Source organism: Harpegnathos saltator, unplaced genomic scaffold (assembly GCF_003227715.2).
Source record: "Harpegnathos saltator strain DR-91 unplaced genomic scaffold, Hsal_v8.6 scaffold722, whole genome shotgun sequence".
Lineage (NCBI taxonomy): Eukaryota > Metazoa > Arthropoda > Insecta > Hymenoptera > Formicidae > Harpegnathos > Harpegnathos saltator.
Genome location: NW_020230563.1, coordinates 42259 through 56949, shown reverse-complemented (window position 1 = coordinate 56949; position 14691 = coordinate 42259). Strand labels below are relative to the sequence as shown.

At 32.7% G+C, this 14691-nt stretch overlaps 2 protein-coding genes across 2 annotated transcripts; one reads left to right on the top strand and one right to left on the bottom strand.

The window, feature by feature from the left end:
• The first annotated feature begins 10069 nt into the window (after window positions 1–10069).
• On the top strand, window positions 10070–11296 carry LOC105190759 (nucleoside diphosphate kinase 6). Its single transcript, XM_011153671.3, has 3 exons — window positions 10070–10266; window positions 10409–10712; window positions 11030–11296. The coding sequence occupies exons 1-3, from the start codon at window positions 10189–10191 to the stop codon at window positions 11209–11211; spliced, it is 564 nt and encodes a 187-aa protein (XP_011151973.1). The 5' UTR covers window positions 10070–10188; the 3' UTR covers window positions 11212–11296.
• A 238-nt stretch (window positions 11297–11534) lies between these two features.
• Window positions 11535–14114, bottom strand: LOC105190758 (uncharacterized). Its single transcript, XM_011153670.3, has 5 exons — window positions 13863–14114; window positions 13146–13719; window positions 12461–12751; window positions 12007–12143; window positions 11535–11907 (listed from the first exon to the last, which is right to left on the bottom strand). Exons 1-5 carry the CDS (start codon window positions 13900–13902, stop codon window positions 11747–11749), a joined length of 1203 nt encoding a protein of 400 aa, XP_011151972.1. The 5' UTR covers window positions 13903–14114; the 3' UTR covers window positions 11535–11746.
• Window positions 14115–14691: the final 577 nt, after the last annotated feature.

Genomic DNA, 14691 nt, shown 5'->3' with positions numbered 1-14691 from the left:
TCAGAAATTCTTCAAAAAAGTATAGACCTTTTGTATTCTTTGTTAATTCAAGTTAATTAATAATATAAAATAAATATAGATTGACAAGCCTTTTAGCTTAACAATAATAATATGTTACATTATCACATATAAAAGTAGTCTGTGAAAGTGGGATAATCCACATGCTCGGTGAGATTTCATCATAAACATCAACCAAATTTTTCTATATTACAATGCCTTAATGATAAATTGAGTGTTACATTATCGTTTTAAATTCTAAATACACAACAAATAATGACAATATTATCATTATCGATATTAAGCGAAAATCGTAAGGATTCAGTATATGCATATACTGAGACATATGTGATTGTATATATAAAAATTTGTTAAGTATCTGCGTCAATCGTATCATATACTTATAGTGGCCAGTAAAAGACATAAAATATAATAACTTTGTAATGATAGATCATAAAACTAGTTTCGTTTAGCTTCATTCGGTTTCGCCTAGAGTTTGTGATACACCTGTGGATTTCATAGTCTGCAATTTCTGCAGATGAATATAAAGATTCATATTATGGGCGCATAATTTACGATCAATTCATAAGACGAGGATACGCGTGAATATAGAAATAAGTAACCGTGGTGATGTTTACAATAGATACATATAACTATTTTTTTTACTTTTTAGAATCTCATTTGTTTGCTCCCACTTTGCTCATTTCGAATTTTCTTTTAACAGAATTTGCGATTGAAGTTGCGTCTCGTGCAACAATGCAGAAAAACGTAGGATTGTGCTGAAAAATTCATCACCTGGTCAGCGATCTCCTCCGCTTCGAAACCATTTCTTTGAGATCACCATTGTGTTTTATTCTGAACTCGAAAAAGTGGCCATACACAGATATATACACGTGCGCATACGCAAGTGACACAACCGCGACGACGCGCGGAACAAAACCACTGGAGTGAATTGACGACAGTGGGAAAAGATAAAGCACGAAAGAAGAAAAGAGACAGAATGAAACAGTGAGCTCGCAATTAGTGCGAAGCGGCCGAAGGAATTCGAAAATATCCGAACTCAATCGAGTCGCTACGAATGATGTGGAGATGGGATGGCCGATGCTAAGCGTCATTTCCGGTATACGTGTACTTGTAAAAGTTTTACTATGCAGCGCTGATGATCGTTGCCGCTTCTTATGAAGAATTCACACTCAAGAATGAATAAATATAAAATCAGGGGTACCTATTATGGAACTCGTCGGAATTGATTCCGATCGGGATAATTCCGTTTCCCCTAGAAAAGACAATAGAAATCTAGGAAATAACAATAAATTCGATCGGAATCGATTCCGACCAGTTCCATAATAGGTACCCTGGTCAGAATTGACCTGTATTCATAAAGCCTGTTCCGAAATTGGTTTCGGATATTGTGGTTTTAGTTATAAGGTTGGTAGGCTTTAAATTAACTTAAGCCAGCGGCACACGGTGCTTGTTTTCGTGCTGGATTGCTTGCTGGATGAAAATGCTGCGTTCTGATTGGTATATTTCCGAAGATGGATGGAAATGCACCAATCAGAACGCAGTATTTTCATCCAGCAAGCAATCCAACACGAAAACAAGCACCGTGTGCCGCTGGCTTTAGATACGTTTTGGGCATCAATCATGAGGTGCGTTCCGCTTCACCCATATGCGTGCATTTATCTATAGTTCATGTCACGTATACTATAAAAATGCGCGCATATACGTGAAACGGAACGCATCCATGAATCTTTTCACCTGAGTTCGATTTTACTATCGATATATAACTTTTTTCCCTAGCATGAAATCGTGAAAGTGAACAATTTCTCAATATTTGTAATAATTATAATAATAATTGTAATAATAATTATTATAAACTTGCTTTATTTAATGCACATCTGTATTTATGCTGCATAATACTGTTGTAATTTTTTCTTAGTATATTTAACGCAAAATTTTTAATCATATCAGAGAGAAGCCTGAGAGCGGGCATGGCTGCATTTACAGCGTTATGGAAAAGTTGGCTGATTCGCAGCGCCAACTGGGTCCATTTTTCATGGACATGAACTAAGCCATACTAACATACTAGCCAATGTCCACGATTTGTCGGTACTATTCCGTGCTATGTCCATAATTATTTGGTTCTGTTCTGTGCTATGTTCACGAGCGAGCTAGATTACTTAGATAAAAACGAAGAATCGGTCTTCGTCTCACCACCAGCGAATAGACAATCGCGACGAAGCGAGCCAGCAGCGATGTTATCGTAAGGCAGACGTCGCCCCTTTCACCCCCTTGTTTTCCTTTCCACATTGTTTTATATTCATAATTCGGGAAGAAAATAATTTCGAGAGTTCGGACGATTTCTAGCAATGACGCGACAGAGATAACGCGCGGCCACATTAATTTGTCATGACTTTTATATTACTTACAATTACATAAACGCCCATGTGTGCAAATTATAGATAATTATTGCGCGTATGTTTTAATATTGTACAATATGGCATATAATAACAACTTCATTTCTTGCAGTATTTTTTTAAGATCTTCGTTGAGATCGTGAATTAATTATTTTCTTCATCAATCAGTTTTCTGCAAAAATTACGACTTTTTAAATAAAATATTGTTGTGCCCGCGCGTGAAAGAAATAACTCGGGATAAACTAAACGAGAAAAGCTTTATTTACAGCCAAGAAAAACGGATCTTAATCAATCTCAAAATAATCGCACGAATTCGCTTTACGTCCGTACGCTGTGACAGGACTAGAGCGACTCTCTACTCTAGTTGTTAGTAAACAAACTCCTTGACAACGATAACAGCTGTCAAACATTCTCTATATGCCTTCTTCACAGTCTTCTCCCAAGAGCGTGGGAACAATACGTTCCCCAAAGTTGTGGGCACAACAATATAAAACGTTTCTCTTCTCTTCTCTCCGAAGAGTTAATTAAAACATATGTACTCCACAGAGTCAACTAACAAATGTGTAGTCAGAAGAGTCAATTTAAAAGTGTACTCCGAAAAGTCAATTTAATAGCGTATTCCGAAGAGTCAATTTTAAAGCGTACTCTGAAAAATCTAATTAATATTATAATCCGAAAAGTCAATTTATAATAGAATATTTACTTCGATGATTCAGCTAAAGAAAAAAACATTTACTTATTATTATATTCAGAGAATAACATTTAATTTATTATTTATACTTATCTTACTTATGCTTACCCTACATATGCTTCTTTGAATGAAAAATTTAATTTGTTGACTGATTCAGATTCAGATTTGTTAAAATATCTCTTATGCGCAACTCTTGAACAGGTAGGTAGTAAAATAACTTTTTTTCTTTACGAATTTTATAAACTTTTCACGAACATAAAAATTGAAAGATTCTCAGAGAACAAATAACTTTTCTTGAACATTTAAATCAAAGGAAAATCTTTTCCCATTAATAAAGAATGAATAATTAATATCTCACACGAGAGGAATCTTCATCCTTGAAATAACCGCGTGATTTTGCTTTTAGAAAGTATAATATTGATGTAATAGTAACAAATGCTACCCAATAATGGTGCAAATCTTAAACGTTTTTGAGAAATGCAGTTTGAAGTTTAGTCTCTTCTGTTAATGTTGTTATAGCAGAAGAATTACCAATTTGCTTCAGTAGCGCAGATCAGACTTTGTGATATGAGCGTAGAGGTTGTTCAAGTGTGTTATTTTTACTATCACAGGGAGAACTATGTAGAATGTATAATAATACGCAGACAAATTCTTTACATAATCATACTTATTTCTTTTAGCATGAATAAAAATGATCAATGCTAACGTGATAAGTGTATATCGCAATTGTACGTGTACGCAATTGTACACATACACACACACACGTTCACACGTATACCAATGACGTCAAAACCGAACAATTCGTGAAAATCTTTTATTGATCGCAATTGTATGCAAAGACGAAAGAGAAGTACACGGGTCTCCGTGGATATCTCGTCATATTGATTGTCTATGAGCTGATAAACAATTGATCTCCGATATTTACAAGTTACGCTTGTCCGCAGCTTGTTCGGTTTTGATATCATTGGTATCAGTGATGCGAATTTGGTGACGGGCTTGCACGAGGATTCTCCTCCCCCTCCCTTATACGCACACAGCCAGCTCGGTCAATCCGCGTGAGCCACGCGATCGGCAATTGTCGACGCGCCGAGCGAGCGAGAGAGAGAGAGAGAGAATATCATTCCCTCCTTGTCGCTCTCGTTCTCGCTCAGCGAGCGAGCCTAATTCTTTCTTACCCATAATCTGAATCGCGGGCGCGACTGTCTCTCTCTCCTTTCCTCTCTATGACAATACTGAAAAGTTTTGTCTACTCGGCGCACCGAAATTATTACAAATAATATTTTATTATTAATAATATTATTATTTGTAATATATATTATTTGTAATATTATTATTTGTAATTTTATTTGTAATTGTATAATAATGTTACAAATAATACAAATTTTTACAAATTTTATTTGTAAAAGTTTATATCATTCGTAATATTACTTGTAATAGTATTAATAATATTCGGCGCCAAGAAAATGAAATATATTTTATTAATTATTTTGCGGAGTTGGGCAGGTTCACAGGTTTGATTATTGAATTGTTTAATAATATTTTAAGAATAATTTTAAGTTATACAAGGATGTAGTATGAAATATAAAAGAATATTGTAACAGAATCAAGAAGTACGAAATGAAACCTCTTTGCTTTTATTACAATACCCTGTAAGTTAATAAATATTTTTCATACAGTATTAAATAATCTCCAAAAACAATTACATCCGTGAAATTTTCTATCTGCGCAAAAAAAATTCATAAAATATATTTGTTTCGTCGCTCTAAATGAGAAAACTCTCAGAACAATGTTATAGTTGTTCAATGCACTACTCAATAAAAATATAATAATACCATGTTTGTATGTGTGAAGAATATTCGCTAACTTACAGGATATTGTAATAAAAGCAAGGAGGTTTTATTTCGTACTTCTAAGGCCAAGACTTATTAACGGCTAAAGACATATTCGAATTGATCTTGCCTTAATTGGTCGGATCAGTGATCGGTCTTGCCTTAAGTTCCAAGCCTCATAACTCGGAAAGTACTCGATGAAATGTAACTTTGTTAGAGTGTTTTGGAATGCTCTCGAGATAAGCTACAAGAATATGTAATAAAAAATCGTAGTTTCTATTTAAAAAAACATTAATGACCTTGGCCTGATTTTGACAAGGTCACTTCACTCAAGGTTGACCTTGAGTGGAGGAGTCAAGGCGAGGTCAATGCCAACATGATTTTTTTTAATGGAATATCCTACTTTTTATCACACAGTGTTAAAGATGACAGCGAGACGTTTCCGAAATACTACTTGATGACCTATTTTTGTTGAGAATTGTCTGAGTTATGAGCTTTAGAATTTACGGTGCCGCCAGCATTAGTATTATTCAGGATGTACCACGTGGAGGTCGCATGATCGAACTTTACATCTCACCCCTGTGTATGTGTGTGTGTATGCGTGTGTATGTGTCAGCAAAAATAAGGTTCGTCCCTTCGCGGTTCGTCATTACCGCTTTAATGACTCCAAACTCTGCTATGTGTATGTGATGTGGGTATGCGCGCGCGCGTGTTATTAGACTTTTTATTGAATGAAGTATTCAATTGTCTTCCGTCTGCTGCTTGACAATAACCTTATCGTAGATGAAATTCATTTAAAACGTTTCGTCTCATTTCTGGTGAAATAAGATTTACTTGGTGCAGTATGTGTTCCCTAAGGTCTGCCAAGTTAGCAGGTTTCATTCCGTACACATTGTTTTTAACATATCCCCATAAGAAGTAGTCTAATGGAGAAAGATCTGGTGATCTAGAGGCCACTCTATTTCTCACATCTTGTTATCCATCGGTTTGGGAAAGTATCAGTTAAAAATTGACGCACAACTACTGCATAGTCCTTATCTCTGCTGACACATACACACGCATACACACACACATACACAGGGGGGAGATGTAAAGTTCGATCATGCGACCTCCACGTGGTACATCCTGAATAATACTAATGCTGGCGGCACCGTAAATTCTAAAGCTCATAACTCAGACAATTCTCAACAAAAATAGATCATCAAGTAGTATTTCGGAAACGTCTCGCTGTCATCTTTAACACTGTGTGATAAAAAGTAGGATATTCCATTAAAAAAAATCATGTTGGCATTGACCTCGCCTTGACTCCTCCACTCAAGGTCAACCTTGAGTGAAGTGACCTTGTCAAAATCAGGCCAAGGTCATTAATGTTTTTTTAAATAGAAACTACGATTTTTTATTACATATTCTTGTAGCTTATCTCGAGAGCATTCCAAAACACTCTAACAAAGTTACATTTCATCGAGTACTTTCCGAGTTATGAGGCTTGGAACTTAAGGCAAGACCGATCACTGATCCGACCAATTAAGGCAAGATCAATTCGAATATGTCTTTAGCCGTTAATAAGTCTTGGCCTTAGAAGTACGAAATAAAACCTCCTTGCTTTTATTACAATATCCTGTAAGTTAGCGAATATTCTTCACACATACAAACATGGTATTATTATATTTTTATTGAGTAGTGCATTGAACAACTATAACATTGTTCTGAGAGTTTTCTCATTTAGAGCGACGAAACAAATATATTTTATGAATTTTTTTTGCGCAGATAGAAAATTTCACGGATGTAATTGTTTTTGGAGATTATTTAATACTGTATGAAAAATATTTATTAACTTACAGGGTATTGTAATAAAAGCAAAGAGGTTTCATTTCGTACTTCTTGATTCTGTTACAATATTCTTTTATATTTCATACTACATCCTTGTATAACTTAAAATTATTCTTAAAATATTATTAAACAATTCAATAATCAAACCTGTGAACCTGCCCAACTCCGCAAAATAATTAATAAAATATATTTCATTTTCTTGGCGCCGAATATTATTAATACTATTACAAGTAATATTACGAATGATATAAACTTTTACAAATAAAATTTGTAAAAATTTGTATTATTTGTAACATTATTATACAATTACAAATAAAATTACAAATAATAATATTACAAATAATATATATTACAAATAATAATATTATTAATAATAAAATATTATTTGTAATAATTTCGGTGCGCCGAGTAGACAAAACTTTTCAGTATTGTCATAGAGAGGAAAGGAGAGAGAGACAGTCGCGCCCGCGATTCAGATTATGGGTAAGAAAGAATTAGGCTCGCTCGCTGAGCGAGAACGAGAGCGACAAGGAGGGAATGATATTCTCTCTCTCTCTCTCTCGCTCGCTCGGCGCGTCGACAATTGCCGATCGCGTGGCTCACGCGGATTGACCGAGCTGGCTGTGTGCGTATAAGGGAGGGGGAGGAGAATCCTCGTGCAAGCCCGTCACCAAATTCGCATCACTGATACCAATGATATCAAAACCGAACAAGCTGCGGACAAGCGTAACTTGTAAATATCGGAGATCAATTGTTTATCAGCTCATAGACAATCAATATGACGAGATATCCACGGAGACCCGTGTACTTCTCTTTCGTCTTTGCATACAATTGCGATCAATAAAAGATTTTCACGAATTGTTCGGTTTTGACGTCATTGGTATACGTGTGAACGTGTGTGTGTGTATGTGTACAATTGCGTACACGTACAATTGCGATATACACTTATCACGTTAGCATTGATCATTTTTATTCATGCTAAAAGAAATAAGTATGATTATGTAAAGAATTTGTCTGCGTATTATTATACATTCTACATAGTTCTCCCTGTGATAGTAAAAATAACACACTTGAACAACCTCTACGCTCATATCACAAAGTCTGATCTGCGCTACTGAAGCAAATTGGTAATTCTTCTGCTATAACAACATTAACAGAAGAGACTAAACTTCAAACTGCATTTCTCAAAAACGTTTAAGATTTGCACCATTATTGGGTAGCATTTGTTACTATTACATCAATATTATACTTTTCTAAAAGCAAAATCACGCGGTTATTTCAAGGATGAAGATTCCTCTCGTGTGAGATATTAATTATTCATTCTTTATTAATGGGAAAAGATTTTCCTTTGATTTAAATGTTCAAGAAAAGTTATTTGTTCTCTGAGAATCTTTCAATTTTTATGTTCGTGAAAAGTTTATAAAATTCGTAAAGAAAAAAAGTTATTTTACTACCTACCTGTTCAAGAGTTGCGCATAAGAGATATTTTAACAAATCTGAATCTGAATCAGTCAACAAATTAAATTTTTCATTCAAAGAAGCATATGTAGGGTAAGCATAAGTAAGATAAGTATAAATAATAAATTAAATGTTATTCTCTGAATATAATAATAAGTAAATGTTTTTTTCTTTAGCTGAATCATCGAAGTAAATATTCTATTATAAATTGACTTTTCGGATTATAATATTAATTAGATTTTTCAGAGTACGCTTTAAAATTGACTCTTCGGAATACGCTATTAAATTGACTTTTCGGAGTACACTTTTAAATTGACTCTTCTGACTACACATTTGTTAGTTGACTCTGTGGAGTACATATGTTTTAATTAACTCTTCGGAGAGAAGAGAAGAGAAACGTTTTATATTGTTGTGCCCACAACTTTGGGGAACGTATTGTTCCCACGCTCTTGGGAGAAGACTGTGAAGAAGGCATATAGAGAATGTTTGACAGCTGTTATCGTTGTCAAGGAGTTTGTTTACTAACAACTAGAGTAGAGAGTCGCTCTAGTCCTGTCACAGCGTACGGACGTAAAGCGAATTCGTGCGATTATTTTGAGATTGATTAAGATCCGTTTTTCTTGGCTGTAAATAAAGCTTTTCTCGTTTAGTTTATCCCGAGTTATTTCTTTCACGCGCGGGCACAACAATATTTTATTTAAAAAGTCGTAATTTTTGCAGAAAACTGATTGATGAAGAAAATAATTAATTCACGATCTCAACGAAGATCTTAAAAAAATACTGCAAGAAATGAAGTTGTTATTATATGCCATATTGTACAATATTAAAACATACGCGCAATAATTATCTATAATTTGCACATATGGGCGTTTATGTAATTGTAAGTAATATAAAAGTCATGACAAATTAATGTGGCCGCGCGTTATCTCTGTCGCGTCATTGCTAGAAATCGTCCGAACTCTCGAAATTATTTTCTTCCCGAATTATGAATATAAAACAATGTGGAAAGGAAAACAAGGGGGTGAAAGGGGCGACGTCTGCCTTACGATAACATCGCTGCTGGCTCGCTTCGTCGCGATTGTCTATTCGCTGGTGGTGAGACGAAGACCGATTCTTCGTTTTTATCTAAGTAATCTAGCTCGCTCGTGAACATAGCACAGAACAGAACCAAATAATTATGGACATAGCACGGAATAGTACCGACAAATCGTGGACATTGGCTTAGTATGTCTTAGTATGGCTTAGTTCATGTCCATGAAAAATGGACCCAGTTGGCGCTGCGAATCAGCCAACTTTTCCATAACGCTGTAAATGCAGCCATGCCCGCTCTCAGGCTTCTCTCTGATATGATTAAAAATTTTGCGTTAAATATACTAAGAAAAAATTACAACAGTATTATGCAGCATAAATACAGATGTGCATTAAATAAAGCAAGTTTATAATAATTATTATTACAATTATTATTATAATTATTACAAATATTGAGAAATTGTTCACTTTTCACGATTTCATGCTAGGGAAAAAAGTTATATATCGATAGTAAAATCGAACTCAGGTGAAAAGATTCATGGATGCGTTCCGTTTCACGTATATGCGCGCATTTTTTATAGTATACGTGACATGAACTATAGATAAATGCACGCATATGGGTGAAGCGGAACGCACCTCATGATTGATGCCCAAAACGTATCTAAAGCCAGCGGCACACGGTGCTTGTTTTCGTGTTGGATTGCTTGCTGGATGAAAATACTGCGTTCTGATTGGTGCATTTCCATCCATCTTCGGAAATATACCAATCAGAACGCAGCATTTTCATCCAGCAAGCAATCCAGCACGAAAACAAGCACCGTGTGTCGCTGGCTTTAGTTTAGTGTGTCATAGCTGAGAAACGATCTCTGATATATAAAAATTTGTTTATATTTGTCCCGCCATTCTTTAAACTGACAGATATTTAAAGGATGTTGACATGCAATCGAGAAAATACCTCCAATTAACACTGGCTATACTCAAACCGCATGTTGTTAAATCTCCTTTTGTTCTTCAGGTATGAAGTTAATTTTATTTAGCAGAAATAAAATATAGATGAAGGAGGTTAACGAACCATTTAATTTATTAATGTCTAGTAAAAAATGAATCGAAATACATTTTGAGAATGATCATGATTGATGTTTATTCTGATTTTTCAGAAAATTCGCGACTTAATAATCGATAATGACTTCAAAGTTGTTAGATCGCGCAGAACGACTATCTCTTATGAGGAGGCCGAATTGTTTTACAAAGAACACAAACATAGATTTTTCTATAATCGCCTTCTTTCGTTCATATGTAGTGGGCCATCTGACATACACATTTTAGCAGGACACGACGCTATTGCTAAGTGGCGGCATTTGATGGGCCCTACTAAGGTTTATCAAGCACAATATATTGCGCCAGATACTATTAGAGGAATGTTTGGATTGTCAGATACTAGAAATGCCACTCATGGGTCTGGTAATATTTCTTTATCTATAATAATAAATTAAATCAAATCTTAGTTTTATAAGCTTCTGAATAATTTGGCCATACAAATATGAAAATTACTTTGAATATTGTTTAAATTCAAAAGTATGTTCCTGAAGTTTTCTAATATCTTGGAAATATCAAATATACATATCTATACATATATAGTGTCTATACATATATTTAGATTATACAACATTATAGTTGACTGAAGTTAGATTTTTTAGAGTTATTAATTTTAAATAATGTCCAACCAAATGATTTATCTTTTATTCAGAGTAATAAAATATATATTATTTTCATTCTAGATTCAACAGAATCTGCAAAAAAAGAAATAAATGTATTTTTTAAAGACTTTAACATAAAGGACTGGTACGACAATGAAGAGTTATTTTATAACTTAGAGAGATTGCATTTTGATCCAATATCATTTGTGCATACTATTGACAAAAGCTATATGGATATACAAAATGAGCTAGTTATAAAATAATTATGAATATCATTTGCATTCTCTTATCATTTGTCTCATTGTTTAATTAATTTAAATAAAATCTTATTTACTATATCCGCCTGAAAATTCATCACTTATAAATCATTTAATAAAGTTATTTATTTTATTAAATTATTAATAGATTATATGATTTAATAAATTTATATTGAATAACTTATAATTATTAAATTTATAAAGTTCATAATAAATTATAATCTTTATCAATTAAAAAAGTTTATATTTCTGTAAAGATATTAGCAAAAACAAAAAATATGTTATCAGAAAATGTTATATTTCTTTTGTTTACAAACTCTTTAAACACTAAATATAATTTATCTTCAAGTTTAATTTTCCATATATGTGTGAAATATATATATAACCAACTTTTTCTGTCATTTTACATCTTGTGATAAAATAATACTGTCATATTCACTACATTGGACCTTTAAAATAGTACACGATAGTTCGTGACATGGAGGGATAAGAGGCAATAATCCCTGTATATGTTACGTTATGATTATATAAGTGACATAATTTATGCATTTATTTTCACATAAACTTTAGGACGCGAAAATACTTTAATCCCTTCTTCTAATTTATTCAATTGTTTTTCTATTTCCATTTTGTGCCTCTGCGCTCTGAGTGTGTCTGCTTTTATAGGCATCAGGTTTAACTTATTGACATATTCTTGATAATCTACATTGAAAAATATAACGAGATTAATTCGATAAATATTATTAATCTTTATTATTAGGAAAAAGTATGAATATTAAATTTCATTTATGAGATACAAACTTTTTTTTAATAACTGCAACGTCTCCTTGCGTTCATGATCTGGTAAAGGTACGTGACCTTTTGGACAATCAGGATATGATACTTCTATCTTGGCTTCTTGTTCTTTTTGTTGAATTTCCTTTTTTTCTCGAAGATATCTGTTCAAAGAATTATAAAAATATTTTAAGTGTTTTAACAAATTCAATTATATGCTCAAGTTGTTCGAAATGGAAATATTTGAACTTCAAAATTTGAAGAATTTAATGTCAAAAAACATTAAGCAAAACATATTCATTGTAGAGCAGAAAAGAACTTTTGTTTGTTCCATTTATAATATATCACATAACTTTAATTTTGATATTAGTAGCTGAAATACATTGAGTATGAAAGATTTAAAAAGTGTGAAATTCAAATGAAATTTGCATTGCACAGTCTTTGATTAGTCGAAAATTTGCTTGTACTTGTTATCTCGTACTTAGGCACAACTCCTTTGCGGTAATGTTTCAGTGGTGAGTCACTATTAAGCTGCATTGCTAGCTTATTAGCCACAGAAGTATTTTCTTTATTTAACTTGATGAAATCTTTTCCTCTATGTATCGGTGATGCAGCATTTCGTAAATCAAGCTTTCGCAAATCTTCAGAAATATGCATATCGCCCCTGTCTGCAGGAAAATTGGATTGTAATTTTAAAGCTTTCTCCTTTTGTTGATTCAAGTTGGCATCATTAACTGTACCATCATGCTTTGTAATTTTCTCTGAAGGGTATCTGTTGACAAAAATTTAATTGAGATAAAGTATAATCTATTTCATTGTTGTGGATGTTATATATTACATGTTCCATTAATGTTTATAAAAGTTTATAAAATAAATCAAGACAATATAAACCAATTTTGAAATTTGCATTGTACAAGAAATAAATTAAAGACAATATAAATCAGGAGAGCAGAAATGAAATTATCAAATTATTTAAATAAAGATAGAAAAAGAAATGGAAAATGAAAATATATTTATTGAAGATTTTATATTTATCAAAGAATTTGTATTCAATTATTTTATTTAATATAAAATTTTCATATTAAGGATTTTATACAAAGAATTTATATTTATCTATTTTTTATATCACTTTTTAAATAGTTATGGGATGCTTAATAATTGCTTACCGAATGATACCTTCAGCATATATACTTTCTATCTGGTCTATATCCAAAGTTTGGATTCCCTGACTTTTATATTTAATAATATTCTGTATATTTATATTATTTACAGCATTATCAAATTTATGCATAACATTTGGTTCAAATAAAATTTTTGGCTGCACTTTCTGTTGACTATACTTTTCATTGTATTTACTTGTTTGTCCTTGTTTTCTTTGTTTGCCAGATATTTTACCATTTATTCCTGTAGTAATAATCTTTTTGGAAGCAACAACGTGCTTTATATTTGGTTCAAGTATATCAATCTTATCCTGAGACTTTTGTTCTTTATTCTCTATTTTATCAGTTAATACCAGATTTATATTATTCTTCAATATTGTATCAGTATTATCATTTTGATGCTTCTTTTTTTCTCGCAAATTGGTGATTACCTTTGCAGATATATTCTGGTATTTATCAACTGTTTTATGTATTTGTAGTTTGTGCAACTCCTCCACATCTTTATTAGCTTGAAAGCATCGTTCCATTCGTCGGAGATTTTTCACATTCTCGTGAATGAAATTTTTCTTTCTAAGCGGTTCTAGCAATAATGTATAATTGTATAAAATATTTTAAATATTATTTGTGATCTTTTATCATATTCTAAAATTTGTTTTTATAATTGTAAAATAAAAAAATATACACATACATACACACATATATACATACAAAAATATTACTTACCAGGATCCGGAAAGATCCCCTTTAATGTTGTCACTCTCATCTTTTTGATAATTTTATGTTGTAACTGTTCTAGTTATTAGAATTTACATATTGAGAAAAGTGCTATTTGTATCTAATTAACACTATTATACCATGTAATTTTTATTTAACATTATATATTATTGGCCGTTACTACATAAACAATTTTGTTTATATACTGGAATATATAGCTATATTAGAGAGAAACCCCTGAAAACAGTCGTGCCTATGATTTAGTGCAGTCACTGCTTCGATTATTATTTTGCAGCGCCTCTATATTCTGGTTCAATAAATGGCTCTAAAGCCAGTGGCACACGGTGCTTGTTTTCGAGCTGAATTGCTTGTTGGATGAAAATACTGCATTCTGATTGGTACATTTCTGAAGATGGATGGAAATGCACCAATCAGAACGCAGTATTTTCATCCAGCAAGCAATCCAGCACGAAAACAAGCACTGTATGACGCTGGCTTAACATATATTCCTAAATGGGATCTTTATGACTATATAATATTTTTAGTTGATATAATAAAACATCGAAAGTGAGTGCTAATTACCTTCCTCTAGTTCCTCTAGTTTTAAATTGTACTGAAATATATATTGATTTTCTCGTTCTTATATTTAGTACTACATCTAATTATGGCCGCGTTCAGTAGAACAAAGTGATCAGAGAGCGCTTAGTGATTATTGTCTGTGATTGGAGCATTCTTTTAGATTCTTCATAGACTTAGAAGTATTTACCTATCAGGAGCGAGATTCAGTAGAAAATCTAGTAATGTTGTCTAAGGCTGCGTTCGGAAATCCCACCCAAGT

What these genes read in the sequence shown, in the direction of transcription:
- LOC105190759 (XM_011153671.3), top strand. Translation starts at nt 10,189, where the DNA reads ATGCAATCGAGAAAATACCTCCAATTAACACTGGCTATACTCAAACCG. An exon ending in AATCTCCTTTTGTTCTTCAG is followed by an intron (nt 10,267 to 10,408) that starts GTATGAAGTTAA and finishes CTGATTTTTCAG; the next exon opens with AAAATTCGCGACTTAATAAT. An exon ending in AAATGCCACTCATGGGTCTG is followed by an intron (nt 10,713 to 11,029) that starts GTAATATTTCTT and finishes TTTTCATTCTAG; the next exon opens with ATTCAACAGAATCTGCAAAA.
- LOC105190758 (XM_011153670.3), bottom strand. Translation starts at nt 13,902, where the DNA reads ATGAGAGTGACAACATTAAAGGGGATCTTTCCGGATCCTG. An exon ending in CGCAAAGGAGTTGTGCCTAA is followed by an intron (nt 12,144 to 12,460) that starts GTACGAGATAAC and finishes TTCTTTGAACAG; the next exon opens with ATATCTTCGAGAAAAAAAGG. An exon ending in GTTGCAGTTATTAAAAAAAA is followed by an intron (nt 11,908 to 12,006) that starts GTTTGTATCTCA and finishes TTTTCAATGTAG; the next exon opens with ATTATCAAGAATATGTCAAT.